Source organism: Nipponia nippon, unplaced genomic scaffold (genome assembly GCF_047370975.1).
Source record: "Nipponia nippon isolate SJK-2023a ecotype South Korea unplaced genomic scaffold, ASM4737097v1 scaffold_2, whole genome shotgun sequence".
Taxonomy (NCBI): domain Eukaryota; kingdom Metazoa; phylum Chordata; class Aves; order Pelecaniformes; family Threskiornithidae; genus Nipponia; species Nipponia nippon.
In genome coordinates, this window is record NW_028262336.1 from 105,078,969 (window position 1) to 105,100,194 (window position 21,226).

Here is a 21,226-nt window from a genome sequence, read left to right on the forward strand (position 1 = left end):
AAGCTCTGGTATCAGTGGTAGAACTTCACACATCCAAGTGATGCATTTAAATTTCTGTCCCCAAGAATCACAGCTCTCCATCTGACTCCTTGACTTTCTCCTGTTCTGGCTCCCATGCACTAACCTCTCCTGTCTTAAGAGACGTTTAATGTTTCCTGTGAATTTTCTTCAAACAAAGATTCCATTATATAATCCAGTGCACCCAGAAGTTCCAGTTGGACTCTGGGAGGGGGTGGTGGGTGAAGAGGAAGTGAGAATCAGAAACAGTAAAACTTTCATAAGTGGCTGCTCTGTTGTTATGTCTTTTGAAAATGGAGTATGCGCCTGCTGTGTGCCATAAACACATGCATTGCATTAGGTACAAGCCAACGCATTTCATTCAAGCACATCTAAATATTAGAGGGAAACCAGCAAGGAGTTATGGTTGCAGGGGAAAATCAGGGGGAAGAAGAAAGAGTTCTGCCTAGTTCAGTGAGTAATAACTTGATTGGTAGATATTTATAGGGTAATATTGAAAGAGCAAACAAATGTAAGTCATCTAATTAGGAAATTGAGAAAAAAATAACAAGAATAAAAAAAAGAGGAACAGGAGAAGACGTATACAGCAACAGCTGTAAAAGTGTCTGTTGAATTGCTCTTCACAATGAAGAAAGGGGAGCACAGTATCTGATTTACACAAGGTTTCTCTCAAGTTACAGAATGCAATAGTTGTGCCAGTGTAAAACGGGAAATTACGTTGGTGTTTGTGCTTGGCATGCTTTGCACAAAAGTTCTGAATGGATGTTTGTAATAGTTTGTCATTAGTGGATGTATAACTCTTTCTCATAAAATTATTATATTATCCTCACCCACAGTGAATTCAAATAAAACGTATTGGTCAATGTATGTGTGTATGCTACTGTATTAATAGTAATTTGCAGGATGATAGAGATTGTTTCAGCTGCCTAATTCAATACGGGAAGTCAGTGAGATCATAAATCATGGAACAAATTATCTTTTGTCTTAAAAGAGAGTGAAAACATTGCTGTTAGATTTATGTGGATGGACATATGCTCTTGCACCTAACTGTTCTGAAAGCAAATTAGTCAAACAGTTTTCCATACAGATGCATTTGAACTTTCAGATCAATAGTTGCAACAGCATTTATACTTTTTAGGCATCCTTCTTCATTTTTTGTCATCATGTCACTCATTAAATGAATAGATTATTTTAAAACCCTTTAAATTCCAGTATTTTTTTTATTCTGAATTATTTGCTTGGCTGGTAGACTTTGAAGTTCACATACACAAGCGATTTCAGTAGCTTGAAAAGTAATCGCACATCAGCTCAGCTGTAGCAATTGTCCATGTGTACATAATTTAATCTTCTTCTATTGTAGAGTCAGCTAAGCCATGTTGCATTAACTCACTTTTACCACGCATATATGCAGATAATTGCTGTGACTCAGCTGACACTCAGTAACTCGGTAAGCTTCAGTAACCTTATGCTTGAGCCCTTTTTCTTTAAAATTTGTATTTTAAAACAGACCTAATGGAGTTTCTCATTTCTTCTGCTTTTTAAAAATACTATTTCTTTTTTGATTGGGCACAAATTCAGTTTTTGTGTGTGGTTGGATCAGCTAGGTTCTGCACATTAATTTGGGACCACAAAGTGAGAGGTTACAAAGACCTGTGTCCACAGCTGCAGCTCATACTGCTGTGAAAAGAGAAGTCAAAACTCCTTCTCTGTCAGAGACACGGGGAGAGAGAGCACTCATCAACGAGCTCAGCACAGACAAGTACTTTGGAGCCACAAAACAATCTCCTGCTCACATGGGAGTCTGCAGGAAAGGGTGGGAGGTTGATGGCTTTTTGGATCTGGCCCCATTTCATCTTAATCTGCTCTGGCTCCTGATCTTTTCAAAGTCTCCCCATTGTGCGTGTGATTTCTGCTAAACACGCAGAGAAATTTTTAAGATCAAGACCATATGATATAGCAAGATTAATCTACCCTTTGGCCTTCACCTCTCCCTCCCACTGCGGGAGAGGTTTGGTTCTGCTAATTTGTCATGTTACTTTTTTTTTCGCCTGCCATCATTTTTTTTCCTCCTCATGGTTCACCTAAATTGGGGATTTTGGCCCAAACACTCTCAGCATATAATGAAGATAAATAGAATTCTTCATGTCCGCTACATGAATTTTGAAGACATCATTGTTTATTTCACCCAGTTTTAATGTGGAGAATTTGTAACTCATTTGTAGAATATAAGTGTTTTTCACTTTTATTATATATTGTGGCTGAGTGAATCCCTGTAGGTCTGTGAAGCAGATGTGTTAGTACAGCCAGTATAACAGCTTCATTCGTTCCCTCATCTTCTGCAATGCAGTCAAGTTTCAAATTGTTATGATATGCAGTAATTAAATATGAATAAATAAAATATCACTAGATAATGAAGCTGCAGTCCCCTCTGTCATGTTAAATCATTGATGAGGTGCCTGTGAGTAGGAACTGTGGCTGATGATGTCTTCTGCCTCGAAGTCTCTGATTAGTTTTGGGAGCATTTGTGTAAATTTTTCCGTCGTCTTTGCATCAATAGCCAGAAAAAAAATCTTTTGCCTCAATAAAATATATTTGGATCATTATATCCTCCTGCCTCATCAACACATTCCTTTCATATCTTCCGACACCTGAATAATAACTGGAAGTGGACCAGTTTTGCAGATAACAACTATGTAATTCAACTGTGTTACCTTGTTAGGTATCAGTATGTAATTTGCAACCTTATTAAGAATAAAGAGTTAGGTTTTGGGGAATAGTTGCAGAGTACCTCTATTTATCTATATCTGTTTTTAAAGTCATATGTACCACATAAAAATATTAATTTCAGTGAAGGAATGGAAGAAATAATGAACAAAATAAAAATCTTTGTTTGCACTGTCTGTTTCAAAGCAGCCCAGATGTTAATCTAGGTATTTTAGATCCTACAAATCCTGTTCTACTGGAAATAAGGTATGAATTCAGCATTCATGCTTTTCTGAAAACTCCTCCTGTTCCCATAATGGCTTTCAACCCATCTAAAACATTACTTCTTTTTCTATATCTGTGACTTTTATATCTATAAATATCTCAGATTTATAATACTTAATTTCAGACTCTAGAGACTTATTTTCAGACTCTACTGTTTGCACTGTATTCCTCTCACCCGTGAGAGGGCCATAAAATATCTAGCTTATAAGTTAAGAGAAAGCTGTCATTTGGTTTCATCAGATGTGAATATTAGGGGAAGGAGCTCCTCTGAGCAGGAAAGCAACTTATGCATCAGGTTGGCTGTTTTAAAAGGTGCTGCTTGTTTGAAACAGTTCAGGGAGCTGGAATGCTACTGCTCTTCTTCAGCTGTTTCAGTTGCTCACTCAGGATGTATAGCTCAGTCCATCAGGTGTTCCTTGCTCCTGGCTTTGGACCATAACTGCTGCAGAAACACCACTGTCCAGTCACAATCTATAAGGTGATGGGACAATCCAAGTACTTGAGGGTTTGGTTTACCATGTTCTCTTGTGATTTATCATTGCATTTGCACTGGTTTATCTTTATAATACTTGTATTTTTTTTTCCAATATTTCCTGTTGTAGAATTACTTTTCCTTAAAGCAATGTCTCTGGTACTCTGCTTTTATATGATTGATGAACTGCACCTTCTGTCACATAAAGATAGCATGGAATATAATTATTAGGAAAGAAATTGGACTGGGACTGATTATTTTTCTTCAGTACCATCACAGAATTCCTGTTAATACTAGAGATGCCCAAGTGAGATTTAAATAAACCCTCTCACACAGCCAAGCAGTCTGTTGCAGCAGCACAGAAATTAACATATGCTAATTTACCTTTCCGAGCTCTATTTTCGTGTAGTTAGGTTGCTACCAGTACTCACATTAAATCCAGAATGGTACCTCCAGATCTCTACACTGCAGTCACAAAGTAAACATGCCTCATTAAAAAACTCCCAGTTGTTCATAGCATTCTTTCAGCGTAGGAGAACACGCCTGGTCTACACAACAGAGTTTCGGCATGTGAAATTACCTTTTATCTCCACAGGTTTGCATGCAGGCACATGTAAATGTGGAGTAAGCAAACAAAGCCCAGCTTGTGGCACCTAAATAGAACCACATGGCCCAAACCTTAGCCAGCAACGCAGCTGCCAGCAAAGCTTCAGCGTGCACGCATCCCAGGAGCAATGTCAGCAGCTGCGAGCGCAACAACATTTCTGGCAGTGATGTTTTCCAGTTTAGGCCTCGCCACGCTTACATCTCTTGTCCATCTGTTTGTTTTGCATTGTGTTGCATCATCCCGATTGCAATATTTAAACTATAAAATCATCGGGGGATCATACAGAGGGGGAAGCTGCCTTGTGCAGGTCGCCTCAGGGAGAGCTTTCTTTTCATAGGAGTTGGTGTCAGAGAAAGTACAGAGGCTTTTTTGTGGTAGGAACAGACATATGGGAAGCTGGGACTGACACTGGCAAAACCACGGGGAGGTTAGAAGCAAATCGGAAAATTAAGGCAAGGATATTTTGTCTTCAGTATTTCTACATTCCAGTTACAAAGTGGATTTATGATGTTCTTGAAGAGCTTCTTGGGTTCCAGATACTGGTAGAATGGAAATTAGGAATTCTAGGGACTATATTTTATCATCGGCATTGTGCCTAATGCAGTATTTTGTGACAACACTGCTGGATATGTACTTAACTTTGTGAAAAAGAAGTCACATTTTCTCCTAGAATGTCTAGAGGAAAATAGGAGTATGTCCTGTGAATAAACCTGGGTTTTAAGTTAACTTTTGGGTTCAGCTGTGTTTGGAATTGTTAGTATTTGTTTCTTGAAAATATTCTTGTAAGAAAAAAAGTGTATTGGAATGACTTTTCACAGGAAATTAAGTGTCTTTTTGAGAATATTTATAGAAAATAAGTTAGTAAACATTGGCTTTGCCTCAGGTCTTTAATGGTAGCTGTTCCTTATCTGTTCAGGAGCAGCTTCTGAATGTTGCATCCCTTCCAAGGCTAGGAATACTCTTACTTTTAAATATTGAATAATCCCAAACTTCTAAATGCACATTTTAGAGAAGTAAGACTTTAAATAAAGAACATATCTGAGAAAATTGTGGGTGACTCACAAAGAATAATATGGCAGAACTTGTTAAATTAATTATTTTTTCATCTTTCATAGTTTCTACACGACTTCAACTCAAAGCAGCCCAGTGTTTCGTCAACCCATCTGACAGCCCTCTTCAAACACTTAGTAGAATTTCATCTTTATTTAAAAAATTAGCAATGGATATGGTTCCACATTTGAATTTCTTTAAAATTAATGGAGGAGATACAGGGCTAGAGATGTTTCTTGGACACCACCTTGCAGAACAAAAAATTACGTGGGTGAAAGAATTAAAAAAATGAGACACCCCTACGAAACATTCTTGTCTACTGCATTGTTAGGCTTAGTGTACTTTGTCAATCATAGTAATGGCTTTCATATCATGGAAGAAGGTCAGCTCAAGCTGAATTTGTCTAATATCAGCTAAGTTTGTGCAACTCAGTAGTGAAATATTTTTACAAAAAAAGACTCTAAAAACATCGATCCACTGCAATGTTAGATACTATTATAAATGATATCTGTAATTTGATAAGATAGAATGTAAAGCATTGCTTCCAATAATAACCTGACTGAATGTGTATAAATATAGTCTTATCAATGCATAGTTAGCACTCCTCCTGTCCCTCTTTGTGTGTTGATTATCATTTAAGCATCAGCTGCCTATTAAGCTTGATCCTTGCTTCAAATGTTTACAATCCAGACTGCTTCAGAAGATGGTGTGGGCTAAGATGTTTTTGGTTGGTTGGCTCTTGGTTTTTTGGGGTTTTTTTTATGACACCTTTTCTTGAACTGGGCTAGCATGTGTGAGTTTCTGTCTTCATTTTGTTTTTCCCATCTGGACATGCCTATATATGGGCTTAAGAATGAAGGACGTGTTTCTAAGAGCAGATTGAGTTGTGGAAGATGTAGATAGAGCCATGCCTCCTCAAGCAACTCTAGCATCACAAAATCAGTTTGAATCTGTCCAATGAGAGTAAAAAAGGATGTCATCAATGAAGTTGGTAAGAAACGTCTTCTCTCAGTATTAAGTTCCATCATATAGTTGGTTTGAAAGGAACGTACATGCATCTTAATGGTACGAGAGAATATTAGCCAACAAGATTCTGAATTGTCTGTGAAGGAGAAAGTGTGTTTTTTGGGAGATATCTATTCTGCTAATGCCCTGCCAAGAGAAATTCTTAAAGCTAATCAGTCTGGCTTTTGAAGACAAATAAAAGATTTATATCTCAATAGTCACCCCACTCAGGAAATGATAATGATTTTAATTCACTCATTAAGCAAGCACTTTTCCCTTGCTAAAATGTTCTTGGACTTTCAGTCAGTTTTACATTAGAGTGCCTCCCTTCCTTTTACTTATCTTTCAGCTAAATCCAGACAGAAGTGCTGACAGTGAAAAAACTTTTGAGTACCTTCTATGAGTCATACTAGGAAGACTTAATCAAAAGTATCATCGAAGGGATCTGAGAGGTCCCAAGGGAGGACCTGCTATACCTAAATTGACTTTACAGGTTTCTGGCTAACCTGTCTGTGTGAAGTTGTAGTTAGGGAAATTCAACAAGTCCTCCACATGATCCTTTCCAGTACTTCCTTATCCTTGCAGTTAAAAACATGTTTCTTCATGTCTGAATTAGTCTACCTTTTAGAAGAAACTTAAGATCACTCGTCTTTGTCGTATTTGTGATACAACTAATAGTAGGAATTTATTTTTTCTTTTTTGACAGTCTATTAAGTATTGAAGGCTGCTATTTTGCCTCATCACTTCTTTTCTGAACTAAAGATCCCATTTATATTAGTTATCCTTCATTGGTCATGTTTTCCAGAGCTGTGATCTTTCTTGATAGTCTCTCAACCCTCTGAAGGTGAAAGTCTTGTTTCTAAATGGGAATCACAAAAGTGGATTTGTTGTGTTAGCTAACACTACAGTAGCCCTGAGGAGAACAGAATAATTCATGTGTCCTCCACAGAGTGCTCCTGTTCACACCAGCAGGATGGTGATTCCTGTTGCTGCAGTAGTTTGCTTCAGATGCAGACCCACTGCAAGACTTATGTCCCTCTTTGCAGAACTGCTGTTTAGCATTTATGCAACTGATTCTTGTTGTAAGTTGGCTTCTACCTTTTTTCTGTTGCTTATTCTTTCCTGGTTGTAATACTTTGGACTTGTTGAGTTCTATCTGTTTTTTTCTGATGACTTCTCCAGTTTTCAGGATTCTTCCAAATACCATTTATGTTCTTCAACAATGCTTACAGCTTTACCTATGGTAATGCCATCTTCAGATTTAAAATGCATGCTCAGCTTATTAGTAAAAATATTGAATAGTACCAGGCTCAGAAACAAAACCCTGTCAAGCTCCTCTGCTCATTCTCTTCTAGTTTGACAGTAAACCATTGGTAACTACTCTGGTTTCGTTTTCCAATACCTGTCAGTATTCTGTAGATGGTATTTTCCTAAGTTGCAGCTTGGGTTTCAAAATCCTGATTAGAAATCTTTATCATCTCTACTGTCCTCCCCTGTTATCCTGTTATAAGAAGGCTACTTTGACACAGTTTGTTCTTGACAAAACTATTTAGACTATTATATAATATCTTCTAAGCTTCAAATGGTTTGTTTCCTTTATTGTTTTGTATTGTCACAGAATCACAGAATGGTTGAGGTTGGAAGGGACCTCTGGAGCTCAAGCAGGGCCACCAGGACCCAGGTGCCCAGGATCATGTCTAGACAGCTTTTGAATATCCCTAAGGCTGGAGACTCCACCACCTCTCTGGGCAACCTATGCCAGTGCTCGGCCACCCTCAGAGTGAAAAAGTGTTTCCTGATGTTCAGAGGGAACCCCTTGTGTTTCAGTTTGTGCCCATTGCCTGTTGTCTTGCCACAACCGAGAGGAAAGGAGCCTGATTCTGTCTTCTTTATACCCTCTCTTTGGATATTTTTTTCCAAAATCTCAAGTTAGGCTGACTGTTCTGCAACTCCCAGTTTTCTGATTTGTCCCAGTTTTAAAGATCGGCACTTGCTTTTGACTTTTTTTAGTCTCTTCAGGACTTTACTTGTCCTTCACAATTCTCAAAAAATAGCGTCTAGTAGCTCAGAGATTGTCTCAGGCGTGTGCCTAAATATTCTTCACATCTAGCTAATTTGAAAATGTTATCTAATGACTCTGTCTAACCTGTTTTCTTTTTAGTGCATCTTGTCTTCTAATCCCGCTGTTGCTAAAGTTATGTTATCTGCCTGACTGTGGTTATTCTTTTTAATGAAATTGAAACAAACCAAAGAATTAAACAATTGGCTTCTCATATTCATCTGTTTTTAATGGGTATTTTATATTTGTGTATCCTTTTTTTTTGTGCAAGACTCCTTGCTAATCTAACTAATTAGCTGCGTAAGTGCCATGGGAATCTGGTTTGTGCTCAACCGTTGTGACTATAGTCTTTATCCCAGTATCGTGTATTTTGTTTCTTTGAAGAGAAAAAGAAGGCTTTTAAAACTTAATACTGCACAATAAAGTTGTTAGACTGATAAGTGCATTATAAATATGCAGATTTACTTGAGAAAAAGCATCAAAGCAGAAATAAATAGGACATTCAGTTTAAATACATATTTTCTCCCTTACCACAAATCAGTTACACAGAAAAAGCTGTAACTTCGAGACCTGGTTAAAATGTGTTAAAAGTTAACTGTTTTGAATGGATGTTTCTCAGTAATACCTTTAGCTGATGCTTTCTATGTGAAGACAATGTTCTGCAAATGGGGACTTTTTACTTTTCTAACCATGGAAAGGACTTGAGCTTGTAAACTTCCAAAAGAGTCATTTGAAATGGAAGATAGTTGAAAATGAGTGATACTCTTCAGACAGCAAGTAGTAGTACCAAAACCCCAGAATTTGTTGGACTGCAACATTGTCACTTCTCGTAGGCTGGAATAAAAAAAAATGTGATGGAATGCCTGTGTACTCGATGCTTAGGATGATGTTAATATTTACCATATGGATTAAATAGGAGGTCTGTTTATTCTCAAAGTAAAGAACAAGATGAATTTTAATAGGTAATATGACAAATATTACCCCTTTGTGCTGGACAGGAAAGCAAGCCATTGATCTTGATGAACAGAAAAGTTAAGAACTGATGAATTTGTACCATCCTCTCATTTCATCTCCGATTGCATGAATAAAACAATGCCAAGAAAAATGCCATCCAAATTGTGCAGATAAAGTAAGGCACTTCAGTGATGAATTTTTCCCCTGGCTTCACCAGGGGTATTTGAGGGATATCTGCTGTTAGAGTATATGCCCAGTAAACAAGCTCTTGTCACAGAAAGAACAAGAAAGCCATGAGCAAAGGCAGGACACATTTCTTTGTTTCATGAAGAATAATACTGAGGGCATAAATAAAAATAATAGTTGATTGCAGTTGTAATCAGTTGTGTCATCTTAAGCATTTCCAGTTAAAAGTATCTTTCTGATATTTTGGTGAGTGCAGCTAGTGTGGTAAACCTGCAGAAGTAGGAGGAGGGTTCTGAATAGAGGGGCAAACTAATGACCATTTATATCAGCATTGGAACAGCTTGGGGGAAGTATATTGAGCAAACAGTGATAATTAAAATCTCTGGAAGTGAAGCAGAGTATGTGGCAAGGCACACAAGACATACATGTTAAAGATTACATGTCTGCTAGCTGTGTGTTTTAGCTAATGACAAATAAAGTTCCTATTTCAACTCAGTCTTCAAGTTTCTTAAAAATAATTTCTGATAATGCGATTTCAGTTTCAGAGATTAATATTTTACACCTGCAAATTCATTCACATGTATTCAGTAGGAAATATTTCAGATTCATTTAGGCAAGCAGGTTTTGAAGAAGTCTTCTAATTTTGGCTGCCTACAAATGCAGAGTTGGAAAATAATTAGATATTGTGCCTTGTCAGAGAAGCTGTTGCAGTGATGAAAAATGTTTTTTAACTCATTATCATCACTGCTGTGGGGTGGAATTTTTCAGGATAGCAGATTCCTTCTCTGTTGAAAAGTAAAATTTAACATCATAGTGTTTGTATAGCCAAAATATTAACACGGAGGTTTTTGTGAGATGATTCTGACAAAAAGGTTAGCACTTGGAGAAGGCAGGAAGATAAAATCTACTCATATACAGTAAGATCATGAAATAAAGTAAAAATCTTGTGTTACTGTGTGTATTGAGTAAAAGAGCCCATCCCCATCCAAAGATACTGCTTCTCATTAGAGTGTGTTCACCAGTACTCAAAATCTATAATTTATATCTGGTCATTCATGAGTAAGATTCATCTTTGCTAACTTACAGGTTCTTAAGATAGGTCACAGAAATGAACATGTTCCATTGACTGTAGAAGGACCACGGGGTGAATAGTTCATATGCATGCATCATATTTTTAGCTGCCTAGCACTAGATGAGTTCAATCCTACCAGCAGCGTCTTTAAGTTATATAGACAAAAGCATGTTTGAAGATAAAGTAGGAAGTACTTGAAGCAACATTTTGATTATACATAAAATCTATTTACCTTTTTAGAAAAACTTTCTTGGTGACTTCACTGAATTTAGAAACAAATAAGGACTTTGAAAGTTATACATTAGAGCAGAATGAGATATTAGTGATAATACATGAATTCATTAATACCTTCCTTATTTCTAACTTACAAGGCATTTTTGGAGTAGTACATACATCTGGAAGCATTCTTAGGTTGAGTGAATCTATTTGGGTTCCTAAGAGCTTGCAAGGTGCTCTATTTTGTTGATTTGCAGTAGGGCATAGATGGCTTTAATTGTTTGTGTTTTATTGTATGTAGCTTTTGCCTTGTCAGTGAATACTTATCCCAGTTTCAGAATCAGAGAATGATTTTTCACATGAAAGAAAATCTAGCTTTTTCTGTATTTTATACCCCAGTCAAAGCATGTTTCTTGGCAGAAAAAAAAAAAAAAAAAAAGAGATTTAGGTATTTGCTACCACAAATATTTGGCACACAGTTGAAATAGACAGTATTCCTAATCTTTTTCATGAGTGGAGGACTGGTAACTGGGAAAAAATCAAATACAAGATAAGATGTCTCAAAAACCCATTCATTTACAGTGACAGATAGCTTAGTGCATGGGATAAAACTTTAGGATTTTGTATTCTACGCATACATCACTGTCCATCTGCATCAGGAACACATAAATGGGAAGACATGCAGAACAAAATTGAAGTAGGCACAACCATGACGATAGAAGATTTGAAATTAGTTAAACCTCTGTAAAACACCCTATATCTCTTTCATTTCTGGAAACTGTATGATAGTTACCTTTTTGAACATGTTGTAATTATAAGTCATAGCTGCCCGTGATTCATCAGTAGGGTTGGGTGAATTGCAGTGTGTATCAATGTCACTAGGCAGGATGGTACCATTTCCCTTTTGCTGAAGAGGGTGAAACTTAGTTCTGCAACCAGAAGATTACTGGTTTTAACTGAAGGCATGAATGCAACTGAAAAGTAAAATCTTATTAGCTGCATTAAGAATTAGCAACATGGAACAAATTACTCTTAACATCAAAAACTAAAATCGGTACTGCATTTGGGGTAATGATCTACTGATTGGCCTGAGGACATTGCTAGTGAGGCTAATGTCTTTAAGCAGTGGTAAAAGGTACCAGCCTAAGGCTTACAGTAAAGTGGCTTACCAACGACCACAGACATCCTTGATCCTTCCTCCTTGCTTATCTGTAGGATACAGCTGTTGCTGAAACCAAGTTAAATGTTCTCGTTTAGAGAAACAGATTGGCAGGGATACCAAAAAAATAAATATCTGTCCCCTACACACAGACCTCAAAAAAAAGCAAAACACAGCAGAGAGTGATATTTTAGCCCAGAAAGAACTCATGAAGGCCATATAGTTAACTTCTGAGTAGCTGACAAGTAAGCCTTTTTGATCTCCTGGTAATTTAGGTAACTTTTCAAAGTCTTCTCTAGAAACACGTTAAATTTGTTCATTTTATGACACATTCATTGCAGTTTAGTTACTCTCTGCTGCTTTCTTGCCATTGTAAAATCTAATAAACACAGAAGCTAATGAAACATTTCAGAAATGGAACATTACAGAGCTGGAGACTGGAGGCATTACGATTCTGAGTATTAGCATCCCTTAGTTACCTCACGCTTACCTTTTATACATTTGACAACAGGAAGAATCAAGAGCTCACAAGTAAATGTGTTGGGGTTCATCCTAGTTGTACCAGTTCCTACTGCTCATTGACACCACCATGCAATCTCGGGAATTTTGTGTTCCTTATCTTGGCCCTATAGTGTCTCGATGATGTCAGATCGTAGCCTTGGGATATTTCCTCTTTTTTTCTCAGCCTTATTGTTGTTAATGTCCATTAAATGCCTCAGACCTCTCTGGTAATATTCCATGCTATAAAGGGACTGCAGTGTTACATTGTTAGTCTCGCTGCCGATAGTCTGTACTTCTCTCTCCTACTTTGTAATTCTGTCTGTAGTTATACAATAGAACATCTTATTGCAAGATGTTTTGGCTGGAAAAACATTCTTATTTATTTGGTATTCCGAGTTGGAAAGCAATAAAGCCTGTGATCAGACCTTAATGTTGACCTTCTTTTGCTTCACGTTACCATGGGTATCATCATTTTATTCCTTTAATCTTAGTCAGTCAGTGGTGAGAGGAAGGACTGGGGCTTCGTGATATATTTCTTTCCTCACTGAACATACTATAGAAACACCTGGTGTTTTTTCTTGGCTGAGCATGCCCACATGAGTGAGAAAGGCAGTATAACTCTCTTCTGTCAGGAGTTCAGATCTATTTCTGATACAGTTTTGGCATCAAAAGAAAATCAGAGGAAAAAATCCTCTTCTCTTTCATGGCTTAGCAAGGACCTGTTTTATAGTTATCAGAATACTGTTGATGAGAAGATATGTATTTATTTCCTTACCATTATAGATTCTGTGTAGAAAGTACAGTTTTAAAAAACAAGCATTTTTGTTTTCCCTTCCTCTTTATCTACACATAGTTTTCCTACAGCAACAGGCAGATTATGATAATGTGTTAGAGGAGACAAGCAGTGGTTGTGTGGTTACTGAGTGGGATCTTTGCCTGCAGTAAAATTTAATTTTCTAAACTAAATGTGACAACAGAATTGCATACATAAACTGTTCATGGGAGCTGAGACCTATTTGCAACAAGCAGTATGGTCACATTCTGTCCATGACTGGAAATCCTTTTAGACTCTCTAGCTAGTATTGCCACAGTCTTTGAAGGCATGAGTCGCCTGACCCTGATGTGTGCAGCACTGAAGGCTTGCCCATATGCTTCTCTGCAGGCCATGCTGTAGCCCATGTCATTTATGAATAAACTTGTAAACCAATAGGAAACATGGCACTTGACAAAATTTACCTTAAGGTTCACAGTGGTATTCGAGCAGAGAGAATATATGCTCGTTTGAATTACGACCTTTTAAAGCTTCACGACCTGTGAATTATTTTTGAGAGGAAAAAGAAAGTTGTGCCAAAGAAGTTCATAACTGAGCTTAAAAGTGTTTGTATAAATCGTAAAATAGGGAAAGAGAGAAAATTTCTGTGACACAGACTAAAGAGAAGAGAGAGTTGCCCTGACAGCAAATGCTAACAGCGTGCAGGGCTGTATAAATAGGAGCAGAGCCAGTAGAGACAGGGGGATAATTAGACCCCTCTACTCAGCACATGCAAGGCCACATCTGGAATATTGTGTCCAGTTTCAAGCCCCTGAGTTCAAGGAAGACATCACTAAATTGTGGTGAGGAGTTAGAGGAGGACTGTCATGATGGTGGGGGGCTGGAGCACTTGCCCTGTGAGGAGAGGTTTACGGAGCTGGGCTTGTTCATCCTGGAAAAGAGATGGCTTTGGGACGACCTACCAGCAGCCCCCAGTGCCCATGGGGCAGCGTCTGTTCTCCAGCAAGAAGATGGAGTCAGGCTCCTCACAGTGATGCATGGTAGGAGAATGAGAAATGATAGGTATAAATTGAAACAGGAGGTTCAGACTGGATATAAAGAAAAACCTTTTAACTGTGATGGCAGTCAGGCACTGGAATGGATTTGCCCAGGAAGGCTGTGCCTTCTCCATCCTTGGAGATTTTCCAGAAACAACTGGACAAAGCCCTGAGAATCACAGAATCTCAGAATGGTTGAGGTTGGAAGGGACCTCAGGAGGTCATCTGGTCCAACTCCCCTGCTCAAGCAGGGCCACTTAGAGCAGGTTACCCAGGACCATGTTCAGACATCTTTTGAATGTCTCCAAGGGTGCAGATTTCACGGCCTCTCTGGACAACCTCTCCTAGTGCTCAGTCACCATCACAGTAAAAAAGTTCAGACAGAATCTCCTGTGTTTCAGTTTATGCCCGTTGCTTCTTGTCCTGTCACTGGACACTGCTGAAAAGAGCCTGGCTCTATCTTCTTTGCACCTTCTCTTAAGGTATTCATATACATTGATAAGATTCCCCCTGAGTCTTCTCTTTTTAGGCTTAACAGTCCTAGCTCCCTCAGCTTTTCCTCATATGAGAGATGCTCCAGTCCCTTAATCGTCCTTGTGGCCCTTCATTGAACTCTCTCCAGTATGTCCATGTCTCTCTTGCACTGGGGAGCCCAGAAATCAATGCAGCACTCCAGGTGTAGCCTCACCAGTGCTGAGCAGAGGGAAGGATCACCCCTCTCGACCTGCTGGCAACAGTCCTCCTAAAGCAGTCCAGGATACCATTTGCTTTCTTTGCAGCAAGAGTGTGTTGCTGGCCCATGGTCATCTTGTTCACCAGGACCCCCAGGTCCTTTTCTGCAAAGCTGCTTTCCAGCTGGGTGACCCCCAGCATATATTGTGGCCTCGGGTTGTTTATCCCCAGGTGCAGGACTTTGAACTTCTCCTTGTTGAACTTCATGAGGTTCCTGTCAGCCCATTTCTCCAGTGTGTTGATGTCCCTCTGGATGACAGCACAACCCTCTAGTGTATCAGCCACTCCTCCCAGGTTTATGTCATCAGCAAACTTGCTGAGGGTACAGTCTACCCCATCATCCGGATCATTAATGAAGATGTTGAGCAGGACTGGACCCAGTGTTGACCCGTGGGGTACAATGCTAGTTACTAGCCTCCAACTAGACTTCATGCCACTGATCACCATCCTCTGGGCCCAGCCATTCAGCCAGTTTTCAATCCACCTTGCTGTCTGCTTATCAAGCCCATACATTGACAACTTGTCTATGAGGATCTTATGGGAGACAGCGTTGAAAGCCTCACTGAAGTCCAGGTAGGCAGTATTCACTGCTCTCTCCTTGTCTACCAGGCCAGTCATTTCACTGCAGAAGGTTATCAAGTTGGTCAAGCATGACTTCCCTTAGGTGAAATCATGCTGGCTACTTCTGATTATTTTTTTGTCCTTAATGTGCCTTGAAATAATTTTCAGGATTCGTTGTTCTGTCACCTTCCCAGGGATTGATGTGAGGCTGACCTGTCTGTAGTTCTGCCCTTCTTGAAGATAGGAGTGAGATTTGTTGGGTCTTCACGCACCTATCCCAATCACCATGACCAGTCAAAGATTATTAAGAGTGGCTTTGCAATGACATCAGCCAACTCCCTCAGCACTTGGGGGGGTGCATCCCATCAGGACCTATGTATGTCTACTTTGCTTAAGTATTCTCTAATCTGATCCTCTTCCGCCAAGGGTAGATCTTCCTTTCTCCAGACTTTTCCTCTGCTTCTGGGACCCGGGATTCCTGAAGGCTAGTCTTGCTAAAGACCGAGGCAAAGAAGGCATTCAGTACTTCAGCCTTTTCCATGTTCTGTGTCACCAGGGCCACTTCCTCATTCAGCAGTGAGTGCGCATTTTCTCTAGTCTTCCTTTTGTTCCATATGTACATAAAGAAGCACTTATTGTTACCCTTGACATTTCTCACCAGATTCAATTCCAGCTGGGCTTTAGCTTTCCTAACTGTGTCTCTGCATGCTCCAACTTGCTCTATATTCCTTCCAGCTTGTTGAGATGGACTGTTGTGGGGCTTGGAGGAGGTGATCCTTGAATGTTAATCAGCTTTCTTGGGACCCTCTTGCCTCCAGGGCCTTATCTGATGAGACTCTTCCAAGCAGATCCCTGAAGAGTCCAAAGTCTGCTCTTTTGAAGTCCAGCCAAGGCTGCCTTTGGCCTTCATATCCCCAATGAGACCTTCTTTTTTTGTGAGTGTGAGCAGAGCATCTCTCCTCACTGGTTTCTCTATCACTTGGATCAGGAAGTTGTCACAGATGCTCTCCGGGATCCTGCTGTTCTGTTTATGCCCTGCTGTGTTGTTCCTCAGGTTGGTTGAAGTGTCCCCCAAGTGGACCAGGACTGTGAATGTGAAGCTACTTCTAGCTTTGAGCAGGAAATTGAACTAAAGATCTTCTCATGTTCAACCTGGATTATCCTCTGATCCTGTGATAATTGTTAATTTCTCAAATTATCTTTTGAACATATGATCATCTGTGTTTCTGCTCCAGTGGTAGAGAGATTTAATGTTCAGCTAGCTGCGAGAGGTGGCTTCCTCGTAGGATAATATGCCACTAGCATAGGGATACTCAAATAACAGGTCATGGTCTATAAGTAGCCCATCAGGATGACTTGCAGACCTAACCTCCTAACCACACCCTTTCTAACGAGACTATCAGTAGTGAGGGGTGGCCAAATGCCCTGATGGGTGCAGCCAGCTGTCAGCCTCCCTCTTTCCCAGAAAAGGTAGTACCCCTCTGTAGCATGTGAGCAGGAGTATTTCTTAGTGGGAGAGAAGGAAGATGGTGACAAGATGCAGTGAGCTTTTGCAGTTAAAGCCAGCCACACCTTCCTTGCCCATGTGAGACAAATCCCAGATGAAGAAGAATAACTTTTTAATAATTATTTTCTTCCAATTTCTGAACGTGTTGGGTGAAAATGATATAAGGACTATCCTGAGTATTGTCCTAAACAGCATTGTATCAGTAGGATAGAAAGATAACCTGGACATACATTTAGTTGCCTCTTCTTTCCTTTCATACCATTTTCTGCCTGGTCCTTTCTATTGCTGTGAGGGGAAATACACATTCAAATGCAAAGTCGTATCTCTAACCTCATTCTAACTCTGAATGCTTATAAGGTATTCAGAGAACTCCAATGAGTATTAATACCTATAATAAGATGAGAGTTAAGGTTTAGTGCATAGCATGAATTGCAAGAGAGGGATGCAGACAATTATTTTCTTTACATGCTGGAAACAGAGGAGAGCTTTTTACATAATGAAGTATATTACAGAAAGTAGCTGGCTGTTTTCTTCATGGGCTTTTAAGTTTTTCTGCTAAGCAAATGACTATAGTCTAATCGTTTTAGCTTGGCTGGGTCATTCTACTTTAGTCTTTTTATTTATTGACCGTTAGAATATTCAGTTCCCTTCCTGACTGATTCCTGTGAATGGGGCCCACACTGGGATTACGGCTTAGTTTTACATTATCAAACAAGTTGTCTGTTAGGTGTTTGGGCATTTTAAATCTATGTTTACAAGAAAGGTAAAGAACCTGTTTGCATTTGACATGTATAGACGGTTTCTGGAGCAGCAGTTTATGACAGTACATCCATGGAAGGTTCCTGTGGTAGTTACCTAGCGGAATCTAATTGAAAGCTTTCATTGCTCCTGGTTTCAGTTGATAATTTCCTCTTACAACAGAGTAAATGTTTTTCTCCATTTCCACTCATTATTTGGTATAAAATGAGAATAGTCATCAATGAATCACATAAAATGTCAACAGAAAGAAATTAGCTGCTATTGGGCATTAGGAAGGTGGGAGCGTCTGGGAAGAAAAGCTTCTTTGGGAAAACCAGGGTATTTCTCTGGTCCCCTCTGCTCTCAGCTGTGCTGGATGTTCCCTCAGTAACGCATCAGTTCTTGCTTCCTTCAACAGCTTGACGAAAGACAAACAGTTGGGGCAGCCAAGAGAAATACACTTAATGACATCATTCTCTGGTGGATATGTTTAAGCTAATTAGTTATGCTCAGTTTTATTTCTTTGTTCTCTAATCTGTCTAAACTATGTTACAGGCTCCACTGATCGTCTGTGAAGACTAAATAATGTGCAGGCTTGTACATGGTATTTTCTGACTAGGGAGAAAAAAATTCGTGTTTATTTCTCTTAACCTGTGTTGAGGAACCTTAACCATGGGAAGAAAATGGGGAACAGGTCTGACACAGAACTAAATGTTTATTGATGCATTTTTAAACAAGTGAAGTATACTGACATCGTCAGGTGAAGACAGTATAAACATTGCTGCAGACTTCTAATTGTATATTGGCTAAGAAGTGGAAATCCCTTTTTTTCCCCGACCGTATAATATGTCTGGTGATTAATTTAGTATCCATTATGAGTGCAAGACATCAGTGTTATGCACACTAAGTTCTTTCATCCTCAGGCCAAGAACCATTTTGCAGGCGTAATGCAAGAATGCCTACAGAGCTGTGTGGGTTTATATAAACTCTAACCTGAACATCTTGCAGTGTTCTCAAGTGGGAGGGTAATTTCGCCTCTTCATTGATTTTACTGATGTCTCTTATGAGCAAGTAGTGCCATTTCCCTCAACCTGTGATGAATTGCGTGTGCTATACAATGTGGGCTGTTGCTCACCAGAGGATTAAGCAGGAGCAACAAACCTGCTTCACTTTCTTCAAACCTTTCATGAGTGACAGACACCTGCGTCATCTTGCACAGTCTTAACATTTTGATATATAAAAGCAGCCTTCTGGTTCTTCTAGAGGAGACTGCCTAGGTTGACAAAAATGCTTACATTGCATTTGGATCATTTACAAAAACCACTGCATTACTTGTGCTGAAATCTTCAAAAGCAAATAAATTTTATGTGTAGTCTCAGCACTGTTAAATTAAGCTGTCCTAAGTACCTGCAGTAACCATGGTATCTAAAAGTCTGGATTACTGTAGCAGTTCTTTGTCTGGAATATGGTACATACTGTACTTGGATTTTAATGGAGCCATTTATACAGATTTTATATTTTCCCATAAAACTCCTCAAGATGAGTGAAAACAAGCGTGGGCTAAATGTTTGTGCTTTTCAGTGCTCTTTCTGTTACAGAATCTTGCTGACTTTCTTAATTGCTAACTTATGCAGTTTCTTTGTCTTTTAGAATGTCGGGTGGTGAAATCCACTTCCTATACCAAAATAGCTTCGACTTCACGTAGGAGCACCACCAAGAGCCCGGGCCCATCCCGACGCAGCAAGTCTCCTGCTTCGACCAGCTCAGGTAAAGCAAGAAAGAAATCTTTCTTAACAACAGCAACCAATCTGTTTCAATACAATTGGCAATGTGCTTAAAATTCCATGTGTCTGTGGAAAAACATTGTATGTATGAAACAGTTGATAGTAAAAATTCACTTGTTTTCTCAGTTGCATCTGAGATGACGTGTCTTCCCAATACAAAATAATTCTTCAGTATTTTATAAATCTTTTATAAATCATAGTCTGGCATTACCACAGTTCATTTTACTTTATTTTCCGTGCATGTTTTTGCTGCCAATACCTAAAGACTGACAAAAAGAGGTATTCTTTGTACTAGGAACTGAATGAGCACAATGCAGAAAGTAGTCCAAGTTACACAGCGTAGAATCTGTGTCTGCAAAAGGTTGATTTCACAGTCTTTTATTGTATTTTGTTTCTGAGGGAGTTAAGAGGCAGCAGTGAGGAAAGGATAGGTTAAAGACAGTGAGGATATTGAGGAAAGGGGGGCAGGGCAGAGAAAGAATGCAATTACAGATGTGAATGTGAGGTGCAAAGATAGCTGAGGAGGAAATAAATCAGAGTTGAGCTAACAAGCCAGTGGTACAGACTGGAGAAAACACAGCAAAAAGCTTTAAAAAGTTCTATCTGAAGGCCTTGCTTTGGCTGCCTTTGCAGCTGCTCCCACTAAATAGTCTGACTAGTTCCCCCCTGCAGCTTTTCCCCAAGCAAACCAAATAAATAAACAAAAAAGTGCATTAGATAATTTGCCAGTATTGGTGCCTGAAAGTACAAATAATACTTGGTGTGGGCCAGTCCAGCATTTGCAGTACTGCTTGTGAATATGGATTTTGCAAGAGGCAAACATTAGAGCTGTCTGAAAGCCACCTCACTCTTTCTGCCATAAGTCTTCTGCCAACAGGGAAGCGAACATCATACTGGGACCTGCATCCAGCATTGTAAGGTCTTCATGGGGAGGTGGTGACCAGAATGACCCAGGCTCTTAGCTGGTTTCAAAGGGAGGCATGGACCAGCTGGAACCATATTTTTCACAGGACAACTAAGCTGAGAAAAAAGCATCCGTGCTCAGGGAAGGAGGAAAGTGGGAGACACAATGAGAGACAGAGGCGTAGACGTGGGTAGCAGGGCTGGGAGGCAATGTGCTTCCTACATATCCTAAGAACAGCTGAAATAGAGAAACCTGAAAAGAGGTAATGGGAAGAAGTATCAATTGCGAGGAATAAGCCCAGAGTAGCTCTTTCTAAACATATATTAAGTAGCTTTCTTTGTAGCTAGGTGGAACAGAGTTAAATTAAACTTTAGCAAGGGAGGCTCTATTTGGTATGTGAATGTTATGGACTCTCTCTGTTTTTTTCTGATGAATATTCATTTGGGAATACAGGTCATGGACACTGAACTGTATATGTTCATTTCTATCTGGAATAACTGTCCTGCTATGCATAACAAATGTTTCTGCCATGGGACTAACAATTTTTGGCATGTTGACTATGTGATACCTCGTTGGTTTTGGTCCTGAGAGAAATTGTACTGTTTTTACTTAAACATGCAGGAGAAGTGTAGGTAAGTAAATCTTAATTTCCTGCAGTTCAGTTTTACAGGATCTGCACAGAATACCATTACATGTTCAATCACTGCAAAAGATAAGGAGATTATTTTACAGCTTGTGAAAAAAAGGAATGTTTTCATTATGCCACAATAATAATTAATATATCATTACATTTGTAACAAGAAAAGAAACAGTGTAGTGGAAATATTAAAAATGCAAACCATTTTGGATGGTTTTGTGCTAATGACAGATCTACCCATCTTAAAAACATCTCATGTAGAAACAA

General features: G+C 39.2%; 1 protein-coding gene across 3 annotated transcripts in view; it reads left to right on the plus strand.

The window, feature by feature from the left end:
* The window catches only part of DCLK1 (doublecortin like kinase 1), a 254,179-nt gene that overhangs the window by 153,983 nt on the left and 78,970 nt on the right, over positions 1-21,226 (plus strand). For all 3 annotated transcript variants that reach the window (XM_087757350.1, XM_087757349.1, XM_087757347.1), the window contains exon 5: positions 19,285-19,401. In XM_087757350.1, the coding sequence (XP_087613476.1) occupies positions 19,285-19,401 (117 nt within the window). The remainder of the gene's footprint in view (positions 1-19,284; positions 19,402-21,226) is intronic.